The sequence below is a fragment of the Priapulus caudatus genome, unplaced genomic scaffold (assembly GCF_000485595.1).
Source record: "Priapulus caudatus unplaced genomic scaffold, Priapulus_caudatus-5.0.1 Scaffold105, whole genome shotgun sequence".
Taxonomy (NCBI): Eukaryota; Metazoa; Priapulida; class Priapulimorpha; order Priapulimorphida; family Priapulidae; genus Priapulus; species Priapulus caudatus.
In genome coordinates this window covers 335,740-353,279 of record NW_014577166.1, presented here as the reverse complement: position 1 = coordinate 353,279, position 17,540 = coordinate 335,740, and the positions used below count along the sequence as shown (strand labels likewise).

The 17,540-nt window shown below is 47.6% G+C and overlaps 1 protein-coding gene across 1 annotated transcript in view; it reads right to left on the bottom strand.

Moving 5' to 3' along the window:
• The window catches only part of LOC106805199 (nuclear receptor coactivator 2-like), a gene marked incomplete in the record, with an annotated part of 120,763 nt that overhangs the window by 37,234 nt on the left and 65,989 nt on the right, over window positions 1-17,540 (bottom strand). Inside the window, 1 exon segment of the mRNA XM_014806699.1 lies at window positions 3,104-3,241. Within this exon segment, the coding sequence (XP_014662185.1) occupies window positions 3,104-3,177 (74 nt within the window).

The window sequence follows — 17,540 nt, the reverse complement described above, 5'->3', positions numbered from 1 at the left end:
TATATATATATATATATATATATATATATATATAGAGAGAGAGGAGGAGGAGGGAGGAAGAAGAAAAAGAGAGGAGAGAGAGAGAGAGAGAGAGAGAGAGAGAGAGAGTGAGAGAGGGGGAGGGAGAGGTGGTGAAAGAGCGCCGGCTCCCGACCAAATGTCGCCGAGACACTGAGCGCCTCGCTGCACTAGCGCTTCCGGAGTGTCACACATGTAGCGCTGCTCCCTCGCTATAGCTAGCATAGCATATAGGTAATACACACATCACGACTGCATGCCAAATACGCAGTGCCTGGAGGTACGGAAGCCGTCGTTCGTTGAAGCCCCTTTTTGGCGTTAGGGTTAGGGTTAGGGTTAGAGTTAGGGTTAGGGTTAGGGTTAGGGTTTGAGTTAGGGTTAGGGTTAGAGTTAGGGTTAGGGTTAGGGTTAGAGTTCTAGCTCATCTAAACTCTCAAATCGTGAATTTATTTTCCAATGCGTTATTTCGAAATCTGGCGCCACCGCCGCCATCTTTGTCTCGTTAAGTACGAACGCGAATGGACTGCCGTACCCGTAGCCTCGAGACATTAAGATACGGCTGCAGCGCATGCGTGGTGTGACTGCCGTACCCGTAGCCTCGAGACATTAAGATACGGCTGCCGTACCCGTAGCCACTGCCTAATAAATATTATACAATCCCCGCTTCTCCAGGAGGTGCGCAGCTACATAGACGAATCACGTGTGCTCATGATGACATGCTGTGGGCTGGTGGAGAACCACTGTCCGCCAGCTTGCTTCACTGTGATTGCAGCCTGGTTATCACGGGCTGGTGAAGCCAGATTACCCCAGTATAACTATCCCCGGATGTCATCACAGGCTGGTGAAGACAGATTATCCCAGGATAACTATCCCCGGATGTCATATCACAGGCTCGAGAAGACAGATTATCCCAGGATATCTATCCCAGGATGATCATCACGGTCTGGTGAAGCCAGATTATCCCGGGGTAGCTATTCTGGGATGTCATCACGGGCTGGTGAAGCCAGATTATCCCAGTATAGCTATCCGGGATGGTTATCCCAGGCTGGTGAAGTCAGGCAGATTATCCCAGGCTGGTTATCCCAAGCTAATTATTCAACTGATGCTGATTATCCCAAGCTAATTATCCCAGGCTAATTATTCCGGACTGATTATCCAAGGCTGATTATCCCAAGCCAATTATCCCAGGCTAGTTATTCCAGGCTAACTATTGCAGACTAGTTATCCCAGTGATTATCCCATGGCTATCCTATGGCATACGTTATGGGCTAGCCACGTACCCCGCAAATCCTGGTTATACTAGATTGGCTGTTTGTTGGTTATCCCATGCGACATATAACTGGTTTGTTATCTCCCCTGCCTGGCTTTCACAGGTCGGCTCGGGTAACCCTTCCTGTTTATCCATGGATGATCATCACACCCTGGTTGTTCCTGATCTGCCTATAGTAGACGGTGCCTGTGGCAGAGCGAAGAGCTATAGTTCTAGAGATACCGGTCTATATGCACATGATGCCATGTTGCACCAGATGCGCCTAATCTGGGTGAACGATTATTCACGGTCAGTGCAAACGTCTCCACCCTCAATTAATATAAAATGTCGGTGAAGCAGCTTGCTTTTTAATCAAACTGGATATACAGTCAAACCTGTACCACACACAGCGCACCTCCACAAAACGGACACCCGTCTATAAAGTGCACTTTTACGCGGTTCCCTTTGCGAGACCCTCTTACGCAGGATTGACTGCATGACTATACATTGATTGCTGCATCTCCGCTAATGCCACCACCGTGTGGGAGGTGACGACAGCTGAGAGCCGACGGAAGACTGGGCGTGAAGAGAGGATGGAGTTACAGCTTCCCACCGACGCACAGCGACTGGCTTCAGGCTAACAGAGCCAGCTTGCAGCTTTTCTACACTTCTCGCCGGCCCCCCACATCAGCTTGGCTTCCTTGTTCTGTGACGCGTACAGCCTCGGCTACGTGCCGCTAAAAATCGCTAGGCAATTTTGTGAAAAGCCGAGCTTTAATAAGGCATGCTGCTTTACTGCCCTTAAATATTTATGAAAGCTAGTTATACGGACTGACCCTGATTAGAAAATCCCATTCCATCCCGAGCGCATCTGGCCTGACGTATTATTATGCACACATGCCAAGCTGATTTACTCTGGCTAACCTGGATAAACATACCGAGATATTGGGCCTGGGAATACCAACCCTTCACAGCGAGCCCTGGCACAATCATCTTTCCACAACCAGCATGGCACAACTAACCTAGCACAATCTGCCTCGCACATCCAGCATGGCACAACCAGCCTGGCACAACCAGATTGGCACAACCAGATTGGCACAACCAGCCTGGCAAAACGAGTCTCGAATAGCTAGCCTGGCGTAATCAAATTGACATAACCAGTCTTACATAATCAGCATGAAATCACTAGCCTGGGATAGCTAGCCAAACAACCTGTCTAGTATAACCAGTCTGTTACAACCAACTTCATATAATCAGCATGGGGTACAGTCAGATTCACTTATGTCTAAATTTAATTTTGCATTTAAAAGCTCATATCGTTTCCAAGAAAGTATGGTTTCACAAATCTACAAAAAAACTGATAAACGAAAGTACATTATAACCTAAGGAACCAGACTAATATTAATAACGAGCCATTTATACGAACTTACCATCCAAGATCATATTTCAGCAACTACCCCAAATCCAAACCAAGTATTATGAATGAGCCGCTGGCACCTTAAACTTGTCGGTCCTCATAAAGGAAAAAAACCTTTTCGAGAAGTTCTAAGGAATTATCCAAGACGAAAAACTTCCATTTTCCACGACTGTGAGATTTCCGCCAAACACAATCTTTGCGTACATATCGTATCAGGTAACCAACGATTAGGTAGTTAATCTAGCTATTCCTCTGAATATCAAACACAATAACAGTCTATATTTTCCACAATTTACAGGACCTTCCATGCGTGAAAAATGGGGTTCGAAAAATTCCAGGACGTTCCAAAACTCGAGAGGCATTAATTTTTTATTTACTACCATCCCCAGCTCAGCGCAATATGACATGGTACTACTCACACATTAGACTGAAGCTTGACATCCGATGGTTTCCTACGCTTGCATGAAGTGGCCTCAGCATTGGCAGAGTTCATCTTCTCATTGCTAATATCAGCCCATCTGCACGCAGGGCCTTCCTAACTCTGGTATACGGCAAATCTGAAAGTAATGCAAATCACCATTGGAACGTCTGCGTCAAAATCGGCGGAGAATATCTGACGTCGCGTTCATGGACGGACGACTGCTTGTGCATTGTGAAATTGTAAACACGTGGCTATCGTTGTACGTATAAATTACGTGTATCGTAATGTGAAGTATATTGCTTACGGATACAATACGGCCAGAAATGCTGTGGGGGTGAAACGTTTTATGTTTATTACATTTAACTTTTAGTACTTGGCTTACGAAAGAAAAATTTCCTGACTAATGTCGACAGTCAAAATGAAATTTAAATGAAAACAACAATACCACGGTGTGTTGCACATTTGAGGCCAAGCAATAAATCACAGCTCAGCAGAGGTAAACAATTGGTAATCGGCAATGGCGATAACAAAGTGGTAAAATTAACGAAAATTTATGACTATTTTAATTTTTGTATGTTGACAGACAGACCAAGTTAAAAATATTTTATCAGTTCTTTTTTAAAGTTCATTAGTTTAAACCAATAAAAGATTTAAAGCGTAACGGATACAGTGAATCAAGTTTAGGATCCAAGAGGGGTACCAAAAGGCAACAAGGCATTCGAACAAGGAACTTCGTCGCATCACTAGCTATTGCAACATCACTTGCGTATAATAAAGCCGAAATGATAACAAGACAGCGCTCGAGCAAACACTCGCAAGGCTTCCGTCATGAGTTATCTTTTTTTCGGAATTGCGCAACCTCGTTCGCACGCGGTGCTGCTGGTGTGCCGGTGGTGGCACAAGCATGCACAGGCTCTTCCCCTTTTTGCTGCTACAAGTTACTACGCGGCAGAGCCCCCAGGGCGCGACCGTAGCATTCCGCTACCACTGCAAATGACTTATTTACGTTGGACATCGGAATTAAGTATACAGCGGCAGAGCGTTGCCCATAAATTAATACCGTAATGCCTCCCGCATCCTTTTGCAGAACACCTATTTAAAGCGGTCAGGAGAACGACGCTTTCCCAATCAACAGTATAGAACTTCCTGTAACGTGTGACGCGATGTCAGCTGACAAGTAAAAGAAGTGCAGCAGCTCTCTTCTCTACATCTCGCTGCCTTTCTTACTATCTTCCATCCCTCTACGTGTCCATATGTTTGTTCCTCTCACTAATTCCCCCCTCTCTCGTCTCGTTCTCTCTCTCTTTCTTTCTCTCTCTCTCTCTCTTTCTTTCTCTCTCTCTCTCTCTTTCTTTCTCTCTCTCTCTCGTTCTCTCTCTGTCTCTCTTTCTTTCTCTCTCTCTTTCTTTCTTTCTCTCTCTCTCTCTCTCTCTCTCTCTCTTTCCTCCCCCCTCTCCCCCTCGTGGAGGACTATCAGTGTGGTGTGTGACACTGTTGCTACGTAACACTTTGAAGCTGCAAACATCTGCTTTACGTGAGTGCTGGGTTTCATCTGCTGCCTCTTGCCGGTGCAGACACAACGTAATGAACTGCGACGCTGGATTCGGCCCGAGGTGATTTGAAGCATTGAAAAGTGTTTCTCATCCTAATGATTGGATTTTATCCTGTCGCTGTAACGCTGTTTGCTCTAGTGGTTTTGCTTAATCTCTGGATTTCGCTATCAATACATTGAGGCACTGGGCAAAATGCACACACCACAAGGCCCCCGACGCGATTACACACAAGGAAAGGCGGTTAAAGCTAGCTCGGTCACAGATGCGCTTAACAATGGCTTCTTTTTTTTAAATTCAACGAGCAAAAAAAAAATCTAAGAACCGGCAGCTGTACATAGCTAACTGTGAAACTTCGTGTCCGCATTTTACAGCTGCACGGCAAGCTCCGATTGTTGCGAGTACAATACGCTTTCAGGCTGTGTCGACTGTACACACAGGAACCATGCAGGCGCCGCAAAATACGAACAATGCGCAAAACGTAACCCTTATTTACACCCTACTACGCTATTATATATATATATACGCACCCCCTATACAACTCCCTAACAACTAAATGCATTTAGCCCTCGCGTGGAACGAATTTGCAGCCGTGTCCAGCACTGCCGTGCACCTTTTCACCGACACCGGAATAATAATACCGCCAGCGCCTACTGTACGGCCGCTGTTGCTGCTGCTGCATGCCCACCGTGCACATCTCCGCGAGGCATATACACACACGCGCATACATAGCACAGAGGCCACATTCGGTGGCCGCAACACGCCTCACTTGCACGCTCTGCGAAGCGACACCGTTCACAAGGCTTTGCCACCTATGCACCCCCCCCCATCCCCTCACCTCACCACATACACGCACACCTACTCTACTGTAGCTGGGCATGGTTAACAGAGAGCAGGATAGTTGGCGGGACATGCGTAACGGAAACCGCTACGAATATTGCAAATAATTCTGTTATAGATTCGATGCGGTGAAAAAGGAAGCGTTATTACTAGAAAAAGAGTTACGTTGGTTAGGAAAACGTTTAAATGTCGTGGAAAATAATGCTAGCAGAACGTGTTAAGTTACCGCATTATTTGCACGAATACAGGGGCACACGAACGCCCCCACAAATAAACAGCGTAAAGCACACAGATAGTAAAACCCACATACATAACACACTGTACAGAACAGCATACACACACACACGCACGCACGCACGCAAACACGCACACACGCACGCACGCACGCACACACACACACACACACACACACACACACACACACACACACACACAACACGCGCAAAAACGGTGCACGTCGCGCATAGAGAGCAACCACACACACACAACGCACGCCACGGACGCACGCACGCACGCACATACTCACAATACACAAGCACACGCAACACCCCACGCGCCAGATACACGCATGCTCGCACGCAGCACTTTTACCGAAAATAGTAGGCGTGTACGTCACACAAACAGGCACAGTTACGCAGACGTAGGAGCACAGCTGCGTAAAAGACGGCCGACGGGCTGCGATCATTAGCCTGGACCTGTTTTTCGAAGGACAGTCGGTGCCACAGACAAGAGCATCACTGGACGCGTTTAGTGAGCATAATATTCGCAGGCAAGCACACAACCCGCACACACGCGGCGCTCACGCATACAGCACGCACGCACGCCACGCACGCACGCACGCACGCACGCACACACACACCACACACCACACACACACACACACACACACACACACACACACACAACCGCAGACAGAGGCACGCAGGCATACGCGCACACAAACGCACACACACAGGCACACACACACACACACACGCACACGCACACGCACACGCACACGCACACACACACGCACACACACACACACACACGCACGCACTCATACACGTACGCGCGCAGGCACAAAACGCAACCGCATACATACTTTTATTAGCAGGTGCACGGCGAACCTTTCGTGTGTAAATGAAGTCGGTGAATGAATGAACAACGCACATGGCGAGCGATCGCACATTTGTTACGGCGGCGTGGCGCGCACACAGCCACACGCACACGCAAACGCAATGCTAACTTGCTACGTCCGCAGCAACCATCAGGAATACAGCTACAGGTACGCACGCCTAGTCACACAATAGCTGCACGCACGCACACACGCACACACACGCGCGCGCACGTCACCGTCCACGCAGTCGGTACAACACACAAGAGCCGCGTTAGTGGAGCGGATAAACACGTAAGATACCCAAAATTGTGGACTTCTAGGTAAAATCGAGAAACAGCGCGCGTGTACTGCCCAAATAAATTTCCCAAAGATCTTCAGAAATAGCGCCAATTAGCGGTCGGCGGTTATTACGACAGTGAGAGGTATTACGACAGTGAGAGGTATTACGACAGTGAGGGGTATTACGACAGTGAGGGTTTACACAGGAGAGGTATTACGACAGTGAGAGGTATTACGACAGTGAGAGGTATTACGACAGTGAGAGTATTACGACAGTGAGGTATTACGACAGTGGAGAGTATTACGACAGTGAGAAGTATTACGACAGTGAGAGGTATTACGACAGTGAGAAGTATTACGACAGTGCAGGGGGTATTACGACAGTGAGAGTATTACGACATGAGAAGTATTAGACAGTGGAGCAGGGATTACACAGTGAGGGGTATTACGACAGTGAGGGGTATTACGACAGTGAGAGGTATTACGACATTGAGACGTATTACGACAGTGAGGGGCATTACGACAGTGAGAGGTATTACGACAGTGAGGGGTATTACGACAGTGAGAGGTATTACGACAGTGAGAGGTATTACGACAGTGAGAGGTATTACGACAGTGAGAGTATTACGACAGTGAGAGGTATTACGACAGTGAGGGCATTACGACAGTAGGGCTGCATCGACCAGTATTACGTACAGTGAGGGGTATTACGACATGAGAGGTATTACGACAGTGCACAGTATTACGACAGTGAGACGTATTACGACAGTGAGCGGGATTACGACAGTGAGAGGTATTACGACAGTGACAGTATTTACGACAGTGAGACGTATTACGACAGTGAGAGGGGTATTACGACAGTGAGGGGTATTACTAAACTAAATGGTTTACTAAACTACAATAAGGATACTCTCCACGTTGTGCACGGGTATTGCTCTAGTGAAGATTAAACGTTTATTGGCGAATGAATCGAATCAATCACTTTGTTTATTTATAGAGGAATATATCTCTATGCTCAAGCCACAAAAAATATTCATGAAAATTCCAGCCACTAATTATGTTCCCACACAAATGTTTGAATTTTATGTAAAATGTGTATTTTGATATTTCTCAATTACCAGAAAGAGTGAGGAACAAATTTTTGCCACATGTAAGCACAATATGGACCAAATAGCGAGTCAGGATTTTTCTTATAATTTTCATATTTACCGAGAAAACTCGCAAAAAACTGCTTAAAAATCAAGTTGTGTGTTAAAATAGAAAATTTTAGCGAATAAAGAGGCATAACTAATAAACTACCCACTTAATAACAATCCCTGACGCGCTTTTTTACCACAATATGTTACATTTAAACGAGTGTAAAATTAAATTAATCCAGTTTAATCACAGAGAAATATCCATTATTACATCGGCTACTATGTCAAAATCGAAACGGAGAAATCAGGGTTTTCTATTTTCACAATGAGTGACGCCTGTGTGCAAAATGCGGCTGAACGTATTGTGATATATCTATTGTTAGTACTTACTGCGACATTCCATGACTAACTGACACACTAAATTGGTAAAATGTTCCATGCACCTTGAGAAATTCTGAGGAATTACGAGGTGACCAATGCAATTCATGCAAATGGCGCGAACCGCCCATTGCCTGACGTCACTGTCAACAAACGCGCGCCTTAGTAACGTGCGTTCGCGAGTGTGAGAACTATTTTAGGCTCCTGTGGGATACTTATTGGATCAGAGTAATAGTACAGCTGTAGCAGGTTGATGTTGTCAGGAGTAGATAATAGGAATTCCCTATTATCTACTCCTGATATTGATGGATACTGCTCAGTGAATATCGTGAAAATGCTGGTTGTATCATGTGCTTGACTTCATAATGACGTCGAGCCGCGGCTCACTACACATGTACGGGGGAAGCAAAAACGCTCGGACAGTTACACATGTACCCTTATATGGATAAATGAGCATGTACAAAGGTGGCGCATAGTGTTAGCCATCGAATAAAGTTGAAAACGAAATATCGATAAAATTTCATGCACAACGTGGAGAGTATCCTTAAGGGCCTAGCCGCAGCAAGGATTCACGAAAGGTTGTCACGTATCAACGTTGGATTACTGTATAAGCCGTATTTTTCGCGTACAGATATTTTCGCGAATTCACACTTGACGGACAATTTCGCGAGTGGCTAATTTCGCAGTCGGTGAATTATGTATTATTCGGTATGAATGATTCGCGTGTAGTTATTTTCGCGGTCGGGGACGCGTTCGCGAAATTCGCGACAATTAAACCACCGCGAAATATACAGCTTATACAGTATTTAGAGTGTTTCACTAGAGATCAAGGAATGCCCACGGCAAGGATTTAATGAGAATATTGGTCTGTATATAGGGTTTCCCCATGGAGTTGGGTTATGAACACGAAGGGATGTACTCCAGGATGTGCGTCACTATACATGGGTTAGCTACAGGGATGAATAGACAAGACTATAGAGAGCCTCAGCATGCACGGGCTTTCATAATCGGTGTCTCGTGACTAAACATTTCACGACAATATATAAATCTTCCTACACGAACACACATTCCCTATACCAATATTTACCTATATAAATTGCAATAGAGTGAAACTGCGCCAGACCACGACGCCACACAACGCGTTGCGTGCGTTGGAAAGACACACAAATCCGACGTGCAACGATCTACCACCTGTGCGAATTCTCCAGGGAGCAGTGCACGCGCCTTGGCGCGAATGTGAGCAGCAGCAGCAGCAGCGCCAGGTTGTACGTACAGCGGCAATAATGCTGTTCGGCCATCGAAATGCTAAGCATCATCGGCACGTACGCGTACCGCTCGCGATGGTGCTTTAATATTTGCTAATAGCCACGCCGCGAACTACGTGCGATGCTGATGCGTGGTGAAGCACGCGAAGAGTGGCTGGATGTGCGAAATAAATTTATGCGGTTCGGCTGCGGCATCGAATAGACAGTGTGACGCATCAAAGCCGACGCGCCGTTAGCACGAAAAGCCCCCCGGAGGCTCATTCGAAACAAAAGGAGACACGAAGTCTAATGCACGTTTTTATTGCGAGCAATCAGATTTCGTTTTAAATTTCACGCACACTTCCACGTTGGTTGACCAATTAGAACACAGACCTCATTCGTTAGTTGTGCTCGAAACATCTAAACTCGAGATTAGAAATTCGAGATTGGAAATTCGAGATTCGAAATTCTAGGTTCGAAATGCGAATTAGCCTTCTGGCCTTCCGTACGTGCAGCTTAGCAGCTAACCACGGCGGGGGTCTGCACGCATTCAATCGAAACAGCTCTCCCTCTGCGAATCGGAATATAACGTTCACGCGCGAATGAATAAACTAATTTCTTTGCTATGAAACTAACGAGTTTGATAATGCTAGAACCGGTAGAGCAAATCGTCGTTGCGCAAGATCAACCGCATCCCGTTTACATCTATTTGAATAAGACTCGGCTTGATTAAACGCAAAAACGTCATCGTTGCTCTACTGCAGACAAAAAACCACGTAATATATATGTATAACGTGTGTTGTGCGGATGGCGTATTGATCAACAGTCAAGAGAAACGCAATCGCAGTTAACAATACATTTCCGCTCTCCATACGAGAGCACACAGTTTCCGCACAGCAATCTCTCATCAAATCGCACCGCACTGCCCCTCAGTTCCGGAGAACGCGGTGTGGTGAGGGTTGGTAAACAATCAGACCACCACTACACGATCTCACATTTGCAGTGGTCGGACTCGACCGACGGTTCAAGTGCGGGTCGACGGTAACGAGACAAAAAACATTTGTTTTGCCATTTGCTGTACGCATTTAAATTTAAATTTAAATTTAATTGTACGTAGCCTATGTACGTTGTATAGCTGTGAATAACTAGTGAGGAAAAAAAGTCGAATGGGAATGATTTTTTAACAAACCTTTCAGGTTACGTAAAACATAAAAGCGGTCCGAGACCCTGAAATTTTCTGCATTTTTTCGTCCACGTATCTAAAAAAATCGCTTTATATATATATGATAGAGTGAACACATTCTCTGCATTACACTTCCCTTATAACTTTACTGTGCACAAAGAATCGAGAACAAAACTTCGTGTAATTTATAAGGGTGGATTACCAGCTGAATACGAAGCGCATGAAAGGCAGCCGTAGCGTGAGTGAACGAATCCAAACTCGCAGAACACGTTTCTCATCAAAATATATAAATATAGTCGTTCCTCATTGGCCGTTTTACTGTTGAACACTTTTACTTAGAACATAATACTCATAAATATACGATAAACGTACAGGGAGGCGTATTTGTCTGATTACTGATTAGATGTCCCTGTACTAGGCACATCCGCAGTCGGAGGGGGGAGGAAGAGGGGGCGTGTCCAATGTTACGAACCGCCGAACGTAGATGGGACAGGACCAATCCGACATATATATACGTAGTTGCGCAAAGCTAACGCTGCACCGTGACAGGACGCTGGTAGCTTGTAGCGCGACCGCAGACGCTCCTGTAATACACGTGCACCTATATACTAGAGACATGTGCATGCGTACGGCAGCAGCCACCGGAAGCGGCGGTAAGTTGCTGCTGCTGGCGTTGTGGCAGCTACACTAGCTACCGGGTGCCGGTGGTGTGAAACGCTGGCTGGCACGCTGTACGGGCAACGCCTCCACGGTCTGAATACAAAATTACACACGGAGTGAACCATTTTGCATCCGGCCAGAAGGAAATGCTCGTTACCACGTACATGTCGAGCCACAGAATCGCTATCTTCCGCGTGTAGCCCCTATCCATAGGAGATTTCGAAGGCTTGGTAAAGAAGTCATATGGGAACGAGACAACGTCGCGTGCAGATCGCAAAATTGTAACGGTGCCGAAAATTTAGCGCGCAGGGGTGTTTTTCAAACGGATTTATCTTATCACAGACGAAATTCATATATTGAATTTCATACAAATTTTGGCACTATAGGAAAGATGACCAACAGACCGCGCGCGCGCGTGTGTGCGTGCGTGCGTGTGTGTGTGTGTGTGTGTGTGTGTGTGTGTGTGTGTGTGTGTGTGTGTGTGTGTGTGTGTGTGTGTGCGCGTGCGTGCGTGAATTTCCGTTCTGATTTTCCCAAGCGAGTTTGTCGTCAATGCAGGTCATGCAATTTCATGCGCAATCGCCCACTAAACCCACCATCCGAGGTTCCGTCGGCACCGCACCCGTCCTGTACCACCGCGCACACTCACTCACTCACTCACTCACTCACTCACTCGCTGCTTGTCACATGCTCATCCTGCCGCGTTTCAAAGGCCAAACACGCAGCACGACCGGCAGAAACCGCCGGCAGTGAAACGTCCCGTAGTCACGTCAAAAATGCACGAAAGTGACTCGACGATAGACTGCCACCGACAGGTAGTACAACTCCCACCCGGACAACTACCCCCCTAGGGTTAGGGTTAGGGTTAGGGTTAGGGTTAGGGTTAGGGTTAGGGTTAGGGTCGGCAGCGCAAACGCACCGCGCTCGCTCTCTCTCTCTGCATCGCAGCGCCCAGCCCGAGCAGATTACGTACGCCGGGGAAGGAAGGATGGGCGCCCGCGCGACTGCGCGCCGCAGCAAGGCGCGCGCACATGCAGCCTAATCTATTTAGTTACAAGTATTAAGTGCGAAGCGCTGCGCATCCTCATACGGGGGAAGGGGGCGACACAATCGGGGGACCTGGCTATCCTTATCACGAACCCCTGCAGTTTCTTGAACTAGTTCCAACTGTAGTACGGTGTTTTAGCTAAGACCCCTTTTATACTGCGCACGACTTTAGCCCGCTTCTGAAGCGGGATAACTTTAGCTCGGGATAAGTCGTTTTATACTGACGTTAGCTCGGGTCTGAAGCGGACCTGAACCACCTCCTATAGAGCAGAATAACTTTAGCTATTCATTACGAGCTTGTGCATACACGTGCCACCAGCATTACTCACATCAAACAATGCAATTAGAATACAGAAATCGATATAGAAGAACACAGAGATGCGAGGAATCGAGGAGAGATAAGGGAGGGCGAGAGGCAGCAGAGTCGCCATCATCTTCCGCTCGTTACTATGACGACGAGTGAAGCGACGAGCTGCTGCCTGGGGTGAGCTCACACACCAACAACACACAACGAACGCACGCCGAGCGATTCACGAACAGATCCCGCATACACACGTCGGATCGCTACCGGGTTAGTTAGTCTGCAAGGTGGCAATCAGTATAACATTCACGACACCCGCTGCGTTACAATGCGAATAACAATTCATCCTCACGACGACGATGATAACGATTATTTTTTGGTTAAACATGATTTTAAAGTTCAGAAATGTTGCCTCGTTTTGGTGTGCAGAGACAGAGAAGGCAATAATAACTCCGCCGATGCATAAACACGCTCTCATAAAACAAGCATGAAAACCGACCGCAGCGCACTCAGGAAACCCGCCATCTGGTGTCACTTATCGTAAATTCTGTACAAATCGTCATCATGCGGTGCGCGCGGGCTGTGGAGCAGCAACGTTCCCCCCGTCCTAGGCTAAGCACATAAGTTCCTGCTAGCACTGAGTACATATTTACTGAACAGCTGCTCCACTGAGAGAGAGAAAGCTTTTAAGACATGTTTGCCACAAGGGGAAAACTACACAGAGACCTACAAATTACATTACGCACCCACGCGCGCGCGCGTACGCGCATATGAATACGAACGCGCGCGTACGCGCACACGAATACGAACGCGCGCGCAAGCACGCGCGCACGCACGCACGCACGCACGCACGCACGCACGCACGCACGCACGCACGCACGCACGCACACAAACACACACAAATTCAGGCGTGCGCGCAGACTTCTCTCAACAACAAACATGACTCTCAATATTTCGCCATCTATCTCTCTATCTCTCTCCCTTCCCCCCCCCTTCTCTCTCTCTCTCTCTTCTCTTCTCAAATCTTCCACCCTTTCCTTTTCCTCTCATTTCTTTATCTCTCTATCTCTCTCAACCCGTCCGTCTGTCTCTTAATCCATCCATCCATCCGTCCACCCACCCACCCACCTTTACATCCCCAATCGCTCTATCTGAGACTATCCCACCCCACTCTCTTGAAGTGTACGGTACTTATTTCACACAGGACACAATCAGTCATACATGGATACAATGCCTTTTTGTTGCCCTCGCGCACAATAACGGCCTGTCATATTCCACGCAGAGCAACAAGAGTTGCACTTGTGCAACGGATAATGACCAAACACTCCGGGAGGATTATAACCAGTTAACACCGCGGCGGCCGGTGCAATTATTTCTTACGTAAACGCCGTAGTGCGTCAGAACCCCACTGAACCCGCCCCGTATGTATGTGAGGCACACACGCACGCACGGGAAGTGAACGCCGCCCGTGCACGAATAATAGCAGCCACGATTAGGATATACGATGAAGATCGGCACAACAACAGCAGCCGCAGTTAGCAAGCGAGTTCTTCCGTCCGTACTGTGTGCGTGCGTGCGTGCGTGCGTGCGCGTGCGTGTGTGTGTGTGTGTGTGTGTGCGCGTGCGCGTGTGTGCAAGCGTGTGTACGTCACAGTACGTATGTGTGCATGCGTGTATCTGTGCGTGCATGCGTGTGAGTGTGCATGCGTGTGCGCGTGTACAAGGGGGGGGGATCATCCCAGATATAAGAGAAACCAACATCCCTGATGCTGCACGGGAATGGTACAAACATATACAATGTAACACACGATGCGTACACACACAGACATCCCGTCGGAACCCCAGACCGCCGGAAGGAACTGCTGTAGCCTGTAACTGCTGTAGAGGAACAGTCGAGAGATAAAGCCGCATATCAATTTGTTATCGAAAACGTCTCAAATAACAGCCGGATACTTTCAACACCCCCGCTCTAATTTTCGACCCAGCTGTTTGCAATGGTTCGCTAGCGAAAGCGAGTAGTAAAACGCATATAGTAAACTTTCCGCAGGGTGAAAACAAACGAAAGAACTGTAACGAGCCGTGTTACTCAGTGAACCACAGAGAGATTATACCATTTATATTACGCATTATATGCCACGATTACGTGGAAACAGAAGCGGCACAAAGAAATCGATAACGTCCACCGCCACCCCCTTCAGTGCCTCCATTAAAATTCGCTGAAAAACAAATCGCTTGGGAATATTTCACATAAATATGAGCAAGAGATAAGGCATGTGTGCATGAGTAATAATAGCAACAGCTAAAAGGCAGGCAGAGGGAGAGATCGACAGAGAGAAATGGAGGGAGCGGAACGAAATAATGTGGAATGAGCGAAAGAAAAAGAGCGAGGAGGAGAGAAGAGAGGGATAGTGAGTGTAAGTGAGTGCGCCCGCGCGCGCGTGTGTGAAAGAGTTCTCTCTCTCTCTCTCTCTTCATTCCTTGCATCACCCACTCCTTATTCCCCTGGTATTCCTCTACATCATTGCCGCGTTCCTCGTTTGGGCAGCAAAATGTTTAAAATTCGCTTAGATTTCTGCTGGCTATGCAATTACCGGCTAGTTCGTCCCTAGTTGCAGGCAGCGGATGAGAGTTCAAAAGTCTCATACTATAGCCTAACACAAGTGAATTAGCCACTGACCCAGCTGACCAGCGCGTAATTACTGTATGCATTCCACGATGCACCATTCCAGAGAGAGAACGCAAATATAGTCAGCTAACAACGAGTGCGTGCATCATTCACCGCTGTAGCAGGCAAAATCCGGCATGTATGCTGTCTTACTGTGCAAGAATAGCCTTTCTGCAAACTGGACTAATTAAAGGCAGCGTGAACTGTACTGACATGGCAATGCGTTCCTATGTGGCCAAGTAAATCTATCTGTACACATCAAATGCAACAATTAAGGGCTTAAAGCCCCACTATGCGCATCCAAACGCTGATTTCTCCAGTACTAGACTAGCAAATACTTCGTGCCATGCATCATACTACCTTATGACAAAATAAACTCTAGTTCCTCCCATTTCACTGCGCGTTGTCTTATAAAAGGCATTTGATGTACAAGAAACGTTTGATGTACAAGAATCGGACACCAAAGGACAATTGACAAAATCAGTTGCCACGGCAACAACAACTAAACCCGTCCGGCAAATTTTCAGGCTCGTGACAATTATGCAAAAATTGTGCATTGCAAAGTGACGCAACATGGAACGCCATCGCCCGACGTGGTCTATACGACTATATACATTATACAACTCCTCCCCTCACACGCAAGTGGCAGGGGATGAAATTCATAAAAACTAATAAACCTATCAGAAAATGCCATTTCAGAAAGTACTAATGTATCCCTTAATAAATTGCCTCAATTTGCCGTCGGCTACTGCAAAAAGACACGTGAATTTCAAAAGACCAAGCTGGGATTCATAGTGCTGCGGTTGTTGCGGCTACCGCTGCTGCAGTTGTTGCTACTGCTGCGGCTACAGTGCTGCTGCTGCGGCTGCTGCTGCCGCTGCTGTTGCTACGGCTGCTGCCACAATTAGGTTAGTAGAGGAGGCTGGCAGTACCAGTCCTCCTCGTACTGAAGCCATACTTCAATCAGCATCCCACACACAGCATCAATGATCAACCGAGCACAATGAGCATCCACGCTCGTCCAATTAGTCAGCCGGCAGAGGCAGACCCCATGTGTCTGATAGATTACTGTGGCTCGCAGATAAAATAGGATTTACAATTTTCGACGAGAGAGCTCAAAGAAAATGTCGTCCGACACTTTACATCTCTGCATCCCCCCTCCCTCACACCTTATTCATCTTGTAGTTCTGTACAAGAATGATGCCTCTATCGGGTGTAAACCAACCGTGCCTACGTACGTGCCTCTCCCTCCCGGGGAATGAAATGTTTTACAAAGGATCATGCGGAATTAGGTCCTAATCGCCGCCATTCAACCTTCTTCGAGCTTAACCACCATAGCTGCATAGCCAGCCAGCCAGCCAGAAAGAGCTTTTTCGCATGCCTACATTAGTACAGGTCTCTCCCCAGCAGGTAACGACCGCAGTAATGCATCAACATCTTGCCTTTCCTGCTCTTGGCGAACAGATGTGCCGAGCTTATCAGTGCATTACTGCTCATGTGTGAGAGCGCGCGCGAGAGAGAGAGAGAGGATGTGCCGGCAAAGCAGGACATAAACGTTGCCTAATCCTCAACGCACAGCACGCCCTGTGCACGCCACACTCCACACCCACAACCCTCCTCTCCCCCCCCTCTCTCTCTAGCTCTATGCGCTCGTGCGTGTGTATGTCTCTCTCTCTTCACTTAATTCCCCCGTTCTCTCCCCCTCCCTCCCTATCTCCATCCTCTTCCTACATCTCTCTCCCCATCTCTCGTTGCCTCGCGCGTGGTTTAGTTCTGTTTTTGTTGGTCATTCTTTTCTCTCCCTGTCTTGCCAGCTGTAACTCACCTCCCCATATCCCTATTTGCGCGTGCTCGCTTCCTCCTCTCTTTTGCACGCACGTGTATGCACGGCAGCGCAAACGCATGCACACATTCGCATGCAGGCACGCCGAACACACGCACGCACGTACACACGCGCGTGCGCGCGCACGTACACACGCGCGTGCGCGCGCACACACACACGCACGCACGCACGCACGCACGCACGCACGCACGCACGCACGCACGCACGCAC